At 37.2% G+C, this 16,900-nt stretch overlaps 2 protein-coding genes across 2 annotated transcripts in view; one reads left to right on the forward strand and one right to left on the reverse strand.

Annotated features, from left to right (window-relative positions):
* CAPZA1 (capping actin protein of muscle Z-line subunit alpha 1) overlaps positions 1–2,451 on the reverse strand; it is a 46,653-nt gene extending 44,202 nt beyond the window's left edge. The window contains exon 1 of the mRNA XM_028101942.2: positions 2,344–2,451. Within this exon, the coding sequence (XP_027957743.1) occupies positions 2,344–2,382 (39 nt within the window). The 5' untranslated portion in view covers positions 2,383–2,451. The remainder of the gene's footprint in view (positions 1–2,343) is intronic.
* A 631-nt stretch (positions 2,452–3,082) lies between these two features.
* Positions 3,083–16,900, forward strand: part of ST7L (suppression of tumorigenicity 7 like) — a 58,547-nt gene continuing 44,729 nt past the window's right edge. The window contains exons 1-5 of the mRNA XM_028101941.2: positions 3,083–3,290; positions 5,468–5,550; positions 8,939–9,101; positions 10,943–10,997; positions 14,096–14,211. Of these exons, the coding sequence (XP_027957742.2) occupies positions 3,083–3,290; positions 5,468–5,550; positions 8,939–9,101; positions 10,943–10,997; positions 14,096–14,211 (625 nt within the window). The remainder of the gene's footprint in view (positions 3,291–5,467; positions 5,551–8,938; positions 9,102–10,942; positions 10,998–14,095; positions 14,212–16,900) is intronic.

The following is a 16,900-nucleotide window of genomic DNA, read 5'->3' on the forward strand; positions in this document are numbered from 1 at the left end:
AATTACAGCTGAAAATATCCTGATTTTAAAAATTTGTAATTGTGCCTTGGCTGTGAAAATTTTATAGTACAAGAATCTCTCTTAAGGGTTGTTTATGAATGCTAAGATATTCATATCAACTCGTTTTGTTGGAAAAATACCTCAATTCCTGAATTCCTGAGTTAAAAGGAATTAGAAGTCTGGAGGAAAAGGGGGCAACATAGCTATGAAGCTGAAGGAGAACTGAAGTAATCTTACAAATCAAGGCCCTTTCTTTTTACTTACAGATTCGCAACAGAGAAATACAGTTCAATTTCTGTCTGGGATTAAGAATCTAACAAAATTTCAGTGATCTCAAATCATATGGATTATATGAGACTTCTTGATATCAGCTATTCGTAGTTATCCACAATAATAAAGATGTAGCTAATCTAAAACTGTTTACTGAATATGAAATTCATCAGCATTTTGGGACAGATTTACCGTACTAATTTTAACATGCTTGCTGTGTCATTATTAAAATTAAGCAACAAAAGAAGTATGCTGGGAGATAAGAGGAAACTGGTCACAAATCAGCTGTTATAAAATCAAGACTATTAACGTTATTAAACATTGTCAATATCCAAAGACATCTCAGTTTGCACTTTTCATTTGAAATACATGTATTATATTTTCCCAAGTTTAATTAAAAAGGCATTCTAACCTATCGTGAAAGACAAAAACCCGACAATACTAGTAAACGTAGTATTGTTTGGACACCATAAACTTCAAAGTTTATTGTTATTTTAGTTTTTGGTGAAATTTTGTTGTAACAGTATTTTTCCTTAAAACAAGTGGACAATCAATTGAGCTAACAAATGTTTGGTTATTCCAATTTTTACTATAATTTAATTTCATCCAAATCAAAACTCTTTGACTTAAGACTAGACATTTAATTACAGTCTTCTCTTCAGCATAAATTCATATATACGATGTCCTTTTCTCCCGTTTTACACATGAGAATTTTCAAGAATGAGAAAATTCAATGCTAAAGTATTATTCAATGACTTGTGAGTGTTTAGCACATTCTTCAGTATTTCAAAATGACATGGTGTATGTAAGTATGACATATCAAATCATTCTGTACCGAGTACTCCTGGATCATAAACTGTCCCTTGTGCCATCCCATTCTCTTTTATTAAAAAAAGAAAAGAGCCCAGATACATTTACAGAGCAAGAAAGTGCACATTTTGTTACAGTCACTGTGAGAAACAAAAGACATAATTCTTGTCCTATAACGAGTCATCTAGCGAAATCATTCTAATTTCTACAGGCCCTAAAATCAGGTAGTTACTGAAAAGCTTGACAAAGTGTTAAGAAAGGTGTGCAGCTGTCAGCAAAAAGTTATTCCACCTAACATAGAATATGCTCTTGTATTTAAAACACATTTGAAGAAGTAAATAGGCAAATTACACATTGACAAATTTAACTATACTCAAAGACACCACAGTGGAGCATCAAAGAAAGCACGATGTTCTGTCCAGACTTGAATGTGTTAATATGAAGTTTATGTGCTATATAAAAAACCTTTATAGAGTTAAAAAAAAAATTCGCTGGCTATTCTTGATTTGTTAACAAGAAATAGAAAACTATTTTTCAAAAATTACCGTTAATAGGATGTAAGACGCAAGGGATGGAGTCACCGCGGGCTAATGTGCATACATACAATCAATCAAGGGAGTGTCTACGGGGAAGAGTGGTGTTTAAATTCTGAAGCAAATGTCCTGAGGCTTACACATTTATTACTGAGAATCAGTTCAGCCGATAGTCAGTGAGAAAAGAGTGGATGGGTGGACAACACATGGGGACCTCTCCCTGTCGAGGAGTCGTGACAGCAAAATCACTTCCTGAGGAAGGAGGAGCAAAAGGGAAGTTAAGAGGCCACCCTGACCAGGAAGTGACTCGCCCTAAACTAGCCTCAATCATATTTAAAAATGGGGGGATGGGGAGAGCCCCAACAGTTAAAGGCGGTAAAATAACTGCTTCTTGATACGTCGAGACATCACCGTCGCCCCCTCTCTTAATTACAGAAAAAGGTCCACAGTCACGATTCAATAAAGGAAAGTCTCTTCGCTTGCAGGAAGGTCACTGGGCTGTGCCTCAGGCCCAGGAGGAGAAAAAGAGAGTTGAGGAATGGGGAACTGGGGCCACCGTGAGGCAGACGAAAGCCCCTAAAGAGAGAAGCGTCCCAACTGCAGAGCGTATGCCAGCACAGGCCAAGAAGCTTCTTTTTCCTGGGGACACTGCCAGGGTTCCCACCGCAGCCAGGTCGGGCCCCTGTTCCCTGTCGCGAGAGGAGGCAAGAGAGAGAGGCGGACCCCTTACCTTCTCCTCATCCGACACCCGGTCCTCGAAGTCGGCCATCTTGGGCTGCTCTGGCCCAACCCGGCCCTGGCGCGAGGCAGGCCGGGAAGGAAGCTGAGTGATGGAATCACCGCGGGGGCCGTTGGAAGGACCCGCCCGGAAACGCCGACCTAGAGGGCGCCATGTCAGTTACGGGAGCTCCGGGAAGTCTCAAACTCTGCCTTAAGCCTTTTCCTTAAATGATTTTAAGTCTAATTGCTTCCTCACTGAGTTACATTCATTTCCCCCATTCATCTATGAGACGCTGGGAGCGTGTTTCGACTATTCCTGACATCCGAGCTCCATCCGACCAAGCAATTGCTACTGTAGGTCTTCCCAGTACCAGTGATCTCCGTGGCAGCCGAGTCCAAAGGGCTAAGTGCTGCTCGGGCCCTGGAACGGTCGGTGGCTTTTCCAACCCCAGGAATAGGGTGAGAGGTGATCCTCACTCGTATGGAAGCAAAAACATTTCACTCCGAGATCACATCTCAGTCCAGTTCCTCCAGAATATGTGCCGCTAGTCACCCCTTCCCGCCCTTCGAAGGAAAGGTAACCCCAGTCCTGGGACTCTCCTCCACCTTCCAAATTTTCTTGCTCCGCTTTCCCTGGGACTCAGCCTTCACAGAGGCCAACTTCATGTCCGCCACTATCCCAGGATTCCCGACTCCCGGTTTCCTGCCCTTCTCCCCTCCCAGCTCCCGGAGCCTGCGGGAGCGGCAAGATGGCGGACGGTGACGGCTTGGGTGAAGCAGCGAGTGCTGCGGCATCTCCTCCTGCACCTGCTCCTGGCCTGAGCCCGTCGCTGGGCTGGAGGGAGCGGTTGCGGGCCGGGCTGGCGGGGACTGGGGCCTCGCTGTGGTTTGTGGCGGGGCTGGGACTGCTTTACGCTCTGAGGGTCCCGCTGAGGCTGTGTGAGAATTTGGCTGCGGGTGAGAGGCCCAGACCTCCCTGGGGACGGGCGGGGGAGCTAGAAGAGGGGCCGGGGGCAAGGGGCAAAGGGTAGAGATTCTCCGCAGTCACTGGAGGGCTTTGGAGAATGAGTTGGTGGTGCGCGACCTAGTAGCGACTCCGCAGCTGATTGTCAAACCTGAGCCGCAGCTATGGGCTCCTCCCTTGAGCTCTTAAGATCCGCCCTCTCTTTTCTGTCCTCGTTTACCCGAGGAAGAGCCACCTGACAAGCTGTAGGCTTCAGGTAGTATGACAGATGAGAGCGTTTTCATATCGGTTGCAGAATTTATATACCCTCCCAGCATTGGTAGGATCCCTTGAAAATCATTCTTTTGAGTGTTTCGCGGATTAGCTGAGAGTTCCCACACCCAGACAACAAAGATGACCGCTTCTGCAAAGACCTAAAAGGAAAAAAATGCCATGACCTTAGCCAAATATTTTAAGATAGTTCTGTCAAGAAAGTTTTCGTGGTATCTTGGTCTGTCCTTTGCTTTGGGCTTTATCTTGAGTAATAAAACAGTACAGGAAGTAAAGGGAAAGAGAGCCACAAACAGTAATGAGTTCTTTCCTTACTTCTTTCAACATTTGTAGAAAGCTTGCTATATTAGTCTGAGCTGAAGATACAAAGACGTGTAAGAAGTGATGATCCCCGTGGATTCTGCAAATACTATCCTTTACCTGTAGCCAGGACAAAGTGGATGGGAACCAGGGCCTCTTACCATGTCATTACAATATTTCCACTCAAGCTCTGAACAAGATGAAAGTATTTCTGCTGTGTGTTGTCTGTGACTATCAGTACCTGTGGTTTATTTTTCTGCAACAAGAAAAGGCAAATGTCTCCTTTTCTATTTCATAAAATGACCTGAAATACTGTGAGATAATGGTCTGAAATATTTTGGACTTTTTAAAATATAGGTTCTATGTAAGTTCAGGTATAACTAAACATACTAAAAATAAATTGGCCTTCCTAGACTGTTTGAAAGAGCTAATTTGGTGTCTCTGTCACTGGTTAATGAAGTGCTTACCTAGTGGTTTACATGCTCAGTGAAATATTATTCATTGACTTTTATCATTTATTTTTCCACGTGTTAACTAGATCACCATTTAGATGAGAGTAGTTAACTATGATAGATTTTTATTTATTTCTGAAACCCGTAGTATTTATGAGACAGTTATTTGAAGTGAAAAATCTGGTCCAGGCTTTCAGTGAGTTAGGTTCAAGGAGTTCTCTCAGTCTGTTGCTACCCTCTTTGGTTTATTTTGCCTCTCTGTCTGACATACCAAATACATACACATACTGGTTCCTTGCCTCTAATTTGAAACACTGGTTTGTATCTCACAAAATAATTAGGGAGTGGTTCTAAATCTCTTTTGTAACAGGATGTTTGTTTAGTTTATCCTTAGGGATTTGCAAAACTTCTTGTCGAAGTTATGGTTGATAGGTTCTTAATTTATTCTCAAAAGTAAACTGAATTATCTCATTTTGATTTGCTTAATTAACAAGTTATCAGTTTAAAATGCTACCCTTACGGGGAGCCTGGGTGGCTCAGTCGTTAAGCGTCTGCCTTCAGCTCAGGTCATGATCCCAGGGTCCTGGGTTCGAGCCCCATATCGGGCTCCCTGCTCAGCAGGAAGCCTGCTTCTCCCTCTCTCACTCTCCAAGCTTGTGTTCTCTCTCTTGCTGTGTCTCTCTCTGTCAAATAAATAAAATCTTAAAAAAAAAAAAATGCTACCCTTACATGTTCAAAGGTAATTTTTAAGATATGATAGAATGGGAATTTAAAGTACCTTTTTAGGGGCACCTGGGTAGCTCAGTCGTTAAGCGACTGCCTTCGGCTCAGGTCATGTTCCCAGAGTCCTGGGATCGAGCCCCTCATCCAGCCCAGTATCGGACTCCCTGCTCAGCGGGAAGCCTGCTTCTCCCTCTCCCACTCCCCCTGCTTGTGTTCCCTCTCTCGCTGTGTCTCTCTCTGTCAAATAAACAAAAAAAACTTTAAAAAAGTACCTTTTTAAAAATTACAACTTTCTCAAATGAATCTCATACTAGATATTAAAACTATTTATGTTCCTCCACTCATAAAGACAACTGCGTATTTGTAACTTGAGTATTTTGAATTTACGTTTTTTTAAACTTTGATTTTTTTTTTTCCTTTTGCAGTGACAGTATTTTTAAATTCATTGACACCCAAATTCTACGTGGCACTTACAGGAACATCTTCTTTGATATCAGGACTAATATTTGTAAGTAGTTTCCATTTCCTTCATGGTTTGGTATTTATCTAAATATCAAATATCTTTATGGTTACAATAATTATAAATACTTATAGATCAGCGTTCTCAACATACTTCAGAATTTGAAAAAACACCGCATCTTCCTCTCCACTTTTAGAGACTGGCAGTATTCATTTGTATATGAAAGACTGTTGTATAATGGAAGGGGCAGGGGTTGGGGGTGGGTTCCCAACTAAATGCTTGCAGGGCCCAATTTAGTAACAAAAATGAATGAAATAGGCAGAGTGTAAAAGTTAAGTTCCTTATTTACCTTTAGGACTGGGTAATCTGGACAATGCATACTCCTTCTGGAAGGGGATAAAGCTAGTTGTTGCCATATAGATTTGCAGACCACTATAATGAGATCTTCCAATTTTTCATATGATTTTGAAAGAATCTGGATGCAACAAGTTTTTATATAAAAGTCTCCCAATACTTTAATCTTGGCAACATCGGGCAGACTAAAAATTGTGTCTTGAATTCAACCTATAGATTGCCAATTATCTTCTCTGGAGTATTTTTTTTAAAATTTTTTTAAAGATTTTATTTATTTGAGAGAATCAGAGAGAGAGAGAGAGAGAGAGCATGAGGGGGGAGGGTCAGAGGGAGAAGCAGACTCCCTGCTGAGCAGGGAGCCCGATGTGGGACTCGATCCCGGGACTCCAGGATCATGACCTGAGCCGAAGGCAGTTGCTTAACCAACTGAGCCACCCAGGCACCCTTCTCTGGAGTATTTAAGAGCAGAGTATTGGAGCCAAGCTAACCATCCCTTTATTTATTTTTTAATTGTGAGAAGAAAATTTTTTAATTGAAGTATAGCTGACATATAATATATTAGTTTTCAGAACCATCACTTTAGTTGTGTGACTTTGAGCAAGTTAATTAACTTTTCTAAGCTTTAATTTCCTCATCTATAAGCTGGGGGTGATAATATCAACTTCAAAGGATTATGAAAACTAAATGAGATAATGTGTCTAAGAGCTTTCAATAACATGGTAGCTAGCTCAGAGTGAGCACTTAATGAATTTTGGGCCATTATTATTCTGAGAAGTCTTAACTTTAATTCAGCTTTCCCTTGTCTTAATTGAACTATCATTTTCAATTAAGAAATTAAAAAATATATATACATAATCTCTATTAACATCCCTGGGAACTAGTGTTTCCTAGTATAAACTTTGGAAAAATACTGCTACAGATAAAAATCTTAGGAAGTATGGCATACATGACCAATGAATTTTTCTGTGCCTTTTTTCTCATCTCTAGATGGTGCTCTTCTGTTATAGTAGAAATAATGGCATTTGTATTAGAGTGTTTTTTGTTTCTGTTTTTTTTTTTTAAATAGGGACTAATACTTGGCCATTTTGTTAAAGTGAAATGCTAGACAAGAAAGGGATTTTCTCTTGATCAAAAAAAAAAAATACTGAGGAATTTAAGATGAAATCTATGTGTTAGTATAGTTAAATTAGTTAAAATTTACTGATTATAAAGCCCACTCATAGTTCAGCATATTTTAGCATATGTAGTCAATAACATGTAAAAATCTAAACAAAGAGAATGATCTATCTCTAAACAACTGATGAGTGGAAAAAGCATTAGTCTTGGAACCAGAAGATGTAGTTTGGAGTCTCGACTCTGCCACTTAATAGCTGATAACTTTGGGCAAGTCACATAAGTCTTAATTTCCTCATTTATAAGGGCAGAAAAGCTTACATATATGTTATACATGTATAAAACATAACACGTATAATACATAAAACAGTTCTTAACATTTGTTGTTCTTTTTTAAACCAGAGTTTTAAATTTACAAAAATTAAGAAATTCATACTTTAATAGCATCATATGGTGATGGTACACTTGTTGTGAGCAAAGCATAATGTGTAGAGAAGTCAGATCACTCTGTTATACACCTGAAACTAATGTAACATTGTGGATCAACTATACTCAAATAAAAGAACTTTTTTAAGTAAATGAATTAGGCTCAGTAAGAGGTTAACAACAGTAGCTAATAATAAAATAGAGGGGTTATAACAATATACTGTAAAGAAAATTAGGAAATTCAAATAACATTTTAAAGGTTAAACTATGTCATGACCCTTATAATATTGATGAGTTTTTATTAGCAAAGGTTATTATGTTTATAATTTCTTTTACCCCCTGAAATACTGAAGCTATCTATGCTGTTTGTGTTACTTCCATCTGAAGGGGTAGGAGCTAGTGCGCTTAGGAGCTTGAAGAATAGCAATGAAGCCAGTTGTTTAGCTAATTATTACAAGTGAAAAGATTACTCTGAAAGGAAAACGCAAGATCCAGTGGGAGTGCATATAATACTCTTTTGTGTTCTGTGGAATCAGGGAAAGTTCCCTGAAGACCTGTCATTTAAGCTGAAACCTGAAAGAGCCAGGCAAAGGTAGTTGAGAATGCTAGAGTGTCCAAATATGAAACATTCTGCTAATTCAACACAGAGAGCTTTTTTTTTTTTTAAAGTAATCTCTAGCCCAACATGGGGCTTGAACTTACAACCTGGAGATCAAGAGTTGCATGCTCTGCTGACTGAGCCAGCCAGGCGCTCCCACAGAGCTTCTTTTGATTCCTTTTTACAGCAGTGATAAACCATGGAAACATAAAAGAGTGAATATCCTGATAATGGTTCAGTATGAGAATCAGCCTCTTAACCTACATTAATTATACTGCCAAATACTGGAGTAGTACTTCATTGTTCAAAAGGCATTTACAATTCTTGTTAACCATATTTAATAGATAGGACATTGAGGCTCTGAGAGGCTAGAGGTTAAGTGACTTACCCAGAGCACACAGGTGGCCTGGGAGTCAAATGTGGGCTTTCTAGCCCTAGTCTTAATCCACCATGCTAGTTATTTCAAAATTGTTTTTCTTTTAATTATGCTACAGATGGAGTAAAATGACAATGTAACGTAACAGAATTAGATTATTTACAGATTAAATGCTTCTTGCTGGTTTGTTTGTTTGCTTGTTTTAAGTAATCTCTACACCCAACATGGAGCTCAAACTCACAACCCAGAGATGAAGAGTCACATGCCCTACCGACTGAGCCGGCCAGGCACCCTTGTTTCTTGTTTTTTTTTTTTAATATTTCATTTACAAATATATTTCTTCTAGTTTTGCCTCAGCTTGTCTAAATTTCATAACAAAAGCTATAAAAAAGGTATTTTATTTTTGCCTGGCATGTGTTATTGGGGAATCTTATGTTTGGCTTATTTTTTGGGAGGAGAGTACATTTAAAATTAAACGGGACTGTCTTGAAAGAATGTTTTAATTTGAGCTCATATATCTGCTGATCAGTTCTATTTTAAGTTAAGGATTTTTTGTTTGTTTGTCATAGATATTTGAATGGTGGTACTTCCATAAGCACGGCACGTCTTTTACTGAACAAGTATCTGTGAGCCATTTGCGACCACTGATGGGAGGAACAGAAAGCAGCATTTCAGAGCCAGGTTCTCCTTCTAGAAACAGAGAAAGTGAAACCAGCAGACAGAATTTGTCAGGTGACTATTTATGTAAAAAATTTACAGAGCTGTATAGTTAAGATTGTGTTTGTCTCTGGGAGATAGGAAACTCACAACAGAGAGAAATTTGTCTTTCATGTAAATATAGGTAATCTGCAGCTGATAAGGAGAGCAATGATCATCAGAGACCCAGTCTCCCATTTTGTTAGCCTGCCATCTCTAAGTGAAGTTTTTCCTTGTGGTCCAAGACAGTTGCTCTCATTTATGCCATCATACCCACATTCTAATCAGGAAGGAGACTAGGCCAGTAGAAGCCCACTCTTTCCCCCTACTCAATCCCACAGCAGCCAAGGATACTTCTCAGAGTGTTACATACTATTTCAGCTTACTTCCTACTGGTCAGACCTCTGCCAAATGGCCACAAGTAGCTATAAGGGAAGCTAGAAATTGTAACCATTTTCTTAGCATACATATGCTCGGCTAATAATTAGGAGATCTTATTAGATAAAGGAGAGAACAGAGACAATTAGCCATTTCTGCCAACATAGCAAAGTTAGGAAAAATACTTTTTCTTCTCAATATATTTACAAAGGCATCAAAATCTCAGTTATTCATGTATAGATAATCCACTGTCATACATTAATTGTAGGCTATTCCTCTGTATGTATCCAGTAATACAAAGTAAATATTATTAATGATATGCAATTAGGAAAGTAAAAATTTGAAGGCCAGATAGAAATGATATTTTTGGATTATTGTCCCTTTAATTTGATATCAGTAAAATTTATACAGTGATAATACAAATGACCTAATTCCATAGAGTGCCATAAAGTCTCATTTGTTCAGTAAACCTAACCACTAGAGTTGTATTAGTTTAGTAGAAAAATACTGCCACTTTTTAGATGTGGTCAGGGAAAGTCAGAGAGAGTGCCATTTAGGCTGAGCCCTGAAGCATGAGCGGGTATTGACCAGGAATAGTAGGGGTGGGACTGGCACCCGTTCAAGAGTACAGGAAGGAATAATGGTGTTTTTCTTTCCCCTTTTCTTTGCTCCTCTTTCATAAAATAATTACAGAACTCCTAAGAATGAGACATATTAAGATGAATATGACATAGATCTGTCCTCAAGAAGCTGAGTCCAGTATGTAAATAACTATGACAATAATGCATTATGTGATCTTATTCCATGTTGTGAGATTGAGTCTATCATTGCATACAGAGAGTGAAGACACTCCCTACCCTGCGCTCTAGCCTGGCTCTACTGTGCGGCTTTTATGATCCTTCCTCTCCTTAGAATGTTCTTAATCTGGCAACCTTCTACTCATCTTTTACCATGATTCAACGTCATTTCAAATGTTACCTCCTTTCTAAAGCCTTTTCTAATTTCCCCAGAGAAAAATTAATCACTTTCTTTTTTTCTTCTCTTGGAACAAAAAGTATCTCTACTATAGCACTTATCACACAGTTCAGATGGTAGTTTACGTGACTGACTCTCATGTGACATTTCATTCATTTAAACAAGTCAGTTCCAAATGCTGTGCTAGGCTCCAAGAATACAAAAGTGAACAAAGTTGTAAAAGCTCATATTCTAAAGGGAGAAACTGAAAACCAAATGGATAATCACATTGTAATATGTTAAGTGAAGTGCTGTAATTGAATTGAATTATGAACTAAATGCTATAGAGATAGAAACAGGAGAATGACTAGATTTAATTGTATGCTGCGTGACAGCAGGGGTGGTCCAGGCCTTATTCATCTTTGTGCTGTCTGGCTAGCACTGTGCATAGCATAGAGTGACTATACAATAAATGTTGGTGAAATTAAGATTTAACTGCAGTTGATTAAGCTAATTCATTTTCCTCCCCCCCCTTTGTTTTTTAGAATGCAAGGTATGGAGAAACCCTCTAAATCTTTTCAGAGGAGCAGAATATAGGAGGTATTACATTTTGCTTTCAGTATAATTATTGCATTAGTTTTAGAGTAGAAGTGTTACGGAAACATTTGTTTTTATAAACACATCACAGCTCTTCTAGTTGGAGACACTGGTGTATAATAAGGTAAAATGATTAGCCCAAGCTTCAATTGGCAGCATCTTCACTGTATTTACTTCAATAATCATGAGAAACATTGCTTCAAACCATGTGTTTGTGATAATAGTAAGTATACATTTGGTTCCTGGTTTTGGCAAAAGGCCTTTTCAGAGAATTCATGAGATTAAGAAAAGAAGTACAAATGTCAGCATATGGTTATGCATATATGCTCAATTTCAAAATTTGAGGACTCACTAGAAAATATCAATTTGAACATTGAATATGAACTTCATTTGTGCAACAGTACAGGGTATAGTATTTTTTTTAATTTTTTTTTTTTTTTTTGAAAGAAAAAGAGCACACCCGCATGTGTGGGGAGGAGCAGAGGCAGAGGCAGAGGGAAGAGAGACTCTCAAGCGGACTCCCCCAACATGGGGCTAAATCTCATGACCCTGATAACTTGACCTGAGCTGAAATCAAGAGTTGGTTCCTCAACCAACTGAGCCACCCAGGCGCCCCTTGTATTTTATATTTCCATTTGCTATCCACACTACTATGTCCATTTCTTTTCTGGTTTTAACTCTAGATGAGAAAACAGCTTTTGACACTTAAACCCAAAGATACTTTGTTTTAATAAGAATTGTGTTTTACCTGGAGGTAGAGTGAGGCATGTTATTTTATTCATTGAACAAGAAATATTAGGTGTCTACTATGTATGGCCACTGTGCAAAATGATGGGGATACAGAGTGACTGAGCAATAATCCTTGTGCTTAAAGACTTGATAGTGTAGGAGAGTAGTATCCTGGGAAGGGAAAGCTAGGTTTTTATGAGAGATGCCTTTAGTCTGTATTAAGGGATTCTGTAAGAAACAAGTCCTTGAATTTTTCAGTCCATTTGTTGAAATAAAAAGATTTTAGGCTGTTTCTTGTTGTTTTACAGTGTTCACTTCACAAAGATATAAAAAAATAAATTTCCTATCTTGTTATCAGGAACACTTATAGTTCTTTTTGAATGATTAATTTCTCTTAATGTAAAAGTCTCAATTGCATTGATAATCATTGTGTGGTTTTAGAAAGCTTAAAGTCCTATTGTAGTCAGCCTACAGTAAGTGTGCAGAACTCTGATACGTATTTCATATGTTAGATTCATTCCTGGCTCCACTGTATGGTCAAATTTTTGCTTTCACTGAGTCTTTTTTATTTGCTTCTAATTAAGTTCAGTAATATTGTACATTATATTTTTTTAACTCCTTTAAATCATTTTGGGAATAATGTAGATCATTAATAAGTAGTCTTTTTACAAGTTTAGAATATGTAGCAAAACTTTGCTAGTTGAACAAGGATCTACTTTTTCTTTATTCTTTACGATAATTTTTCACAAAATAGCTTAAAAACTTTAAATAGCAATGCAACTTGGACTATTAAATTACCTAAAATCTTTTATCATGTACATTTAAATAATACTTATAATGTGCTTTTAAAATACCTTTTTTTTGGATTTTAAAATGTATGTATAGTCACTGCAGAAAATTGGAAAATGAAGAGATGTATCAAAAGGAAAGTAAAAAAAAAAAAGTAAAAATCACCTTTTCCTACCACTAAGTGATAACTGCTATTAGTATTTCTGTCCAGTCTCTCTTCTGTATGCATGTATAGAAACAAAACTTGGGCATCATTATGTGTATGTAATTTTACATCCTTTTTTCCTAACACAGTGTATGAATTTTCCACAGAATTTCTTCATATATGAATTGCTTTTTTTTTTTTTTTTTAAGAGGGGGAAGCAGAGGGGCAAAGGGAGAGGGAGAAAGAGAATCTTAAGCATATGCTCCACTGGGTGTGGAGCCTGACAAGGGGCTTACTCACAGGACCCTGAGATCGTGACCTGAGCTGAAATCAAGAGTCAGACGCTTAAAGCCGACTGAGCCACCCAAGTGCCCCTTCATGTATGAATTTCTTCAAAAACATGGTTTTTAATGATTATACTCTATTCTGTTATATGGAGGTATCTTACCTTACCTATTGCTCCCCTATCTGGGTCACAGATTATGTTTCACAGTCAACATTTACACCAGAGGGGTATCTTTATATATAAATATTTAGCATATAATATTAAACATCTGTGATTATTTCCTTAGGGCTGATTTGTAGCACTGAGATTCCCGAATTAAAGAGTTGAACAGTTTTTCCCCCCCTCCCCGTTACTATTTTCTTATTTGTGGAGGTTTTCCCAAAAATTAAAAAGTAGAGAGAATGGCATAGTGGAATTCCACATACCCATCCCCTAGCTAGATGTGAATATTTTTAAGACTCCTAATAGATATTACCTAATTGATTTTTGGAAAGAGAAATGTAAATGCCAGTTTACACTTATACCAGCAGTATGTGTGAGTCCATATTCCACCTCATCCTCAGCAACATATATTTGCCATTTGACAGATGAAAAGTAAAAATTTGTTAATTTAATTCACTCTTTGTTAATTACTGAGATTGGACCTTTAAAAATGTATTTATTAGCCAGTTTGTTAACTTGCTATTAATTGTTGTGGGTTTCAGGGGGATATGAAAGTTTAAATTTCTAATTTAGTAAAATCTGGAAAAAGTTTCTATTTGCTTTATGCTTTGAAAGCCCTTTACCATTTTGACATCTGGTAAAAGGCCACCTATGTTTTCTTCTAGCTTCTTTGTAGTTTTACTTTTAATAATCCTGATTCACTGAGAATTTAAGTATATTTAATAAGGTATGTATCTAAGTCAAATTGTTTTATCCCCTCATCTAATTTAGAAGCACTAATAATCTGGCCTTTTCCCTTTTGGTTTTTGATTTTTTATTGTCATACTCTAAGTAGTTTGTATTGTTATCTCGTTTTTCTGATAATAAGCTTATAAAACATCCTGAAATAGAAGTTGTAGCAGTATATTTTTGCATTTTAAATAGTGTCTGTTGTAGTAGGTAAAGGTTCTCTCATGTTCAATTTACATATTTTCTTGTGTTTTGGTAAAGATACACTTGGGTGACTGGTAAAGAGCCACTTACATACTATGACATGAATTTGTCAGCTCAGGACCATCAGACCTTTTTCACCTGTGACACGGACTTTTTACGTCCTTCAGACACAGGTATGTGTCATATCTGTTCATGCGGTAAACAGTGGTGATGAAAATTACTTTAAAAAGTCTTTAGAGTTACTTATTATAATATACAAAGTTATTTGGCTTGAGGTTGTTTTGCATCATGGATAAGAGACCCAGATTAAATTGAAACTAAGTATGAATGTAAACTAGGTTGTTACACTACCTATCCTTCTTAGAAAGAATTTAAAGTATTTTATAAAAATGTAAAATTGCTTCTTTTATTACTTAAAAAACCTTTCAGATCAAATACAGCAACTGTTCATGCGAAGAACAATAAACCCAGTTTGATCTGGGGAATTAACATGTGCAATTACACATAAGAGTAAGGCAAAGTGTAAACCCAGGCATGGCATGTAGATTAAAATGGAGTATATTTTATCCCAGTCGTGTTAGAGGTGAATGGAAAGTGGCGGAAGATCATAGAAATGTCTATGTTTAGGTCTAAGTCTTCTCTATGGAAGATAGTATTGAGACTCTTAAATACATGGTTAAAGACAGATCTTTATCACTATTCTTTTACTTTGAATGCCCTCTCCTTTCGTATCTATCCTCCTACTTTTATGCTTCCTGCTTTTATCCTTCAAGATCCAAATTAAAAGTCACATTCTCTAGGAACCCTTCTCTGGGAACTCCAGAGTTAAACACTTTCTTCTCTGCAGTTCTACAGTACTTAGTCCAAGCCTCACTGAAACCATTCTAGTTAATTTATTCAACTACAAACATTTACTTGTTAATTCTATCATGTTGCTTTATTTTTTTATTATGTTATGTTAATCACCATACATTAAATCATCATTAGATTTTTTTTTTAAGACTTTATTTATTTATTTGACAGAGACACAGGGAGAGAGGGAACACAAGCAGAGGGAGTGGGAGAGGGAGAAACAGGCTTCCCACAGAGCAGGGAGCCTGATGCGGGGCTCGATCCCAGGACCCTGGGATCATGACCTGAGCCGAAGGCAGACGTTTAACAACTGAGCCACCCAGGCGCCGCACGTCATTAGTTTTTGATGTAGTGTTCCATGATCCATTGTTTGTGTATAACACCCAGTGCTCCATTCATGTTGTTTTAATGTTTATCTTCCCTAATAGAGTGAGAAACTTTGGAAAGCAGGGACTACATTCTCATCATCTTTGAATCCTTATCGTCTAGCACATTGGCATACTGTAAATATTAATATTTATTTTTTGATGAAAGTATCGATGAATGACCTTGGTGTCACAGATGTCTTAAGCAATTTCACTAATAATAGCTAACACTTGAATAGCACTTACTATGCACCAAGCACGGTTCTAAGCAATTTATATAAATGTACTGATTTAGTATTCCCAATCATTTTATGAGATAGGTACTATATCAGCCTCAGAAATAAAGGAATAGAAAAAAGGGAGGAAAGAAGGAAGGAAGGAAGGCAGGCAGGCAGGCAAAGGAAAATCAAGTAATATGCCAAGTAATGTAGCTAATAAATGATAAAGCTGGATTTCAAGGTCAGGTCTGACTCTTAACCACTATACTACTACTGCTTCTACTCACCATAGTGATAGGCAAAAGAAAATCACTACTAGGGATCTGAAAAATAGCCAGTTTTCCAGCATTGAAGTGAATTCTTTGGGATCTATATCTGTTGGACTAAATATACTAAGGGTGGATGATAGCAGGAAATCCAAGGATCTTTGGAATGGTTACATAAATGGGTTTAATTGGAAATAGAAAAAGGAATTACGTTATGTTTACATGCTTAGTGTTTATATTAACGGCAAAAGTGTTGGGTTGGGGAAATAACAGAAATAGAAATTAGTATGTTATGTTAACTTTAAGGACTAAAGTTGACTCTAAAAGTAACTCTAGAAATTAGGCTTTACCTTCGTATCACAAGCAGAATTGCAGACATTGGCGGGCTTTTCAAATAGCAACCATGGCTATCCACTAAAACTGTGCTCTTAAACATTTTTGTTCACTTATCTCCTAAAGGATTTTGAAAAACTATGTATCCTTTCAAACATTTTTAACTTGACCTCGTAAGATTAAATAATTGCAAAGAATATGATTTTTAGCATATTAAAGATAGTTGAAAATAAAACTAGAATACCCTATATTTAAATGTATCTCAAGAAATCTAATGACTTGATACCCACCATTATCCATTGAAAAAGACATCGATGAATACTCTTTAGCAGTAGTAAATTTTATGTGAGTCCTTTTGCTTCTTGAACTCATCCATTTCACACCTCTATATTATTTTATTATAATTATTATGTACTTGAGAGTCCTATCACACATGCTTTTCCACAGTAAAATTTTTTGTGTAAGTTTTTAAAAATTTTAATTTCCTTTTATCATAAGGTTCTAAATGGTATCATGTACTTTAGTTATATTTTTGTCAAATCCTTGGAGCTACATATTTGGTATTTTCAGCTTTAGAAAATGTTCTCCATATAACCTTGTTGGCCGGGTAAGTTCTCATTGTCAATTCTATCAACCAAATCAGACTTTCTGACAGAAAAGTCTGACTTCATTTTAAGTCAAATAAACATGTTAACATGCCTCCCTATGACAGCCATTTCTCTTTAGAATTTAGAGTCTAAGATAGAAAGATAGATAATTCTTGGAGCTTTGCCTAGAGCCTATCACTTCGCCAAAATAAGATTCCACCGCCTTTATTGTCCTTTTTTT

The sequence above is a fragment of the Eumetopias jubatus genome, unplaced genomic scaffold, assembly GCF_037043125.1.
Source record: "Eumetopias jubatus isolate StellerSeaLion01/CBP00866 unplaced genomic scaffold, mEumJub1_p1.0 scaffold_4, whole genome shotgun sequence".
Classification (NCBI taxonomy): Eukaryota; Metazoa; Chordata; class Mammalia; order Carnivora; family Otariidae; genus Eumetopias; species Eumetopias jubatus.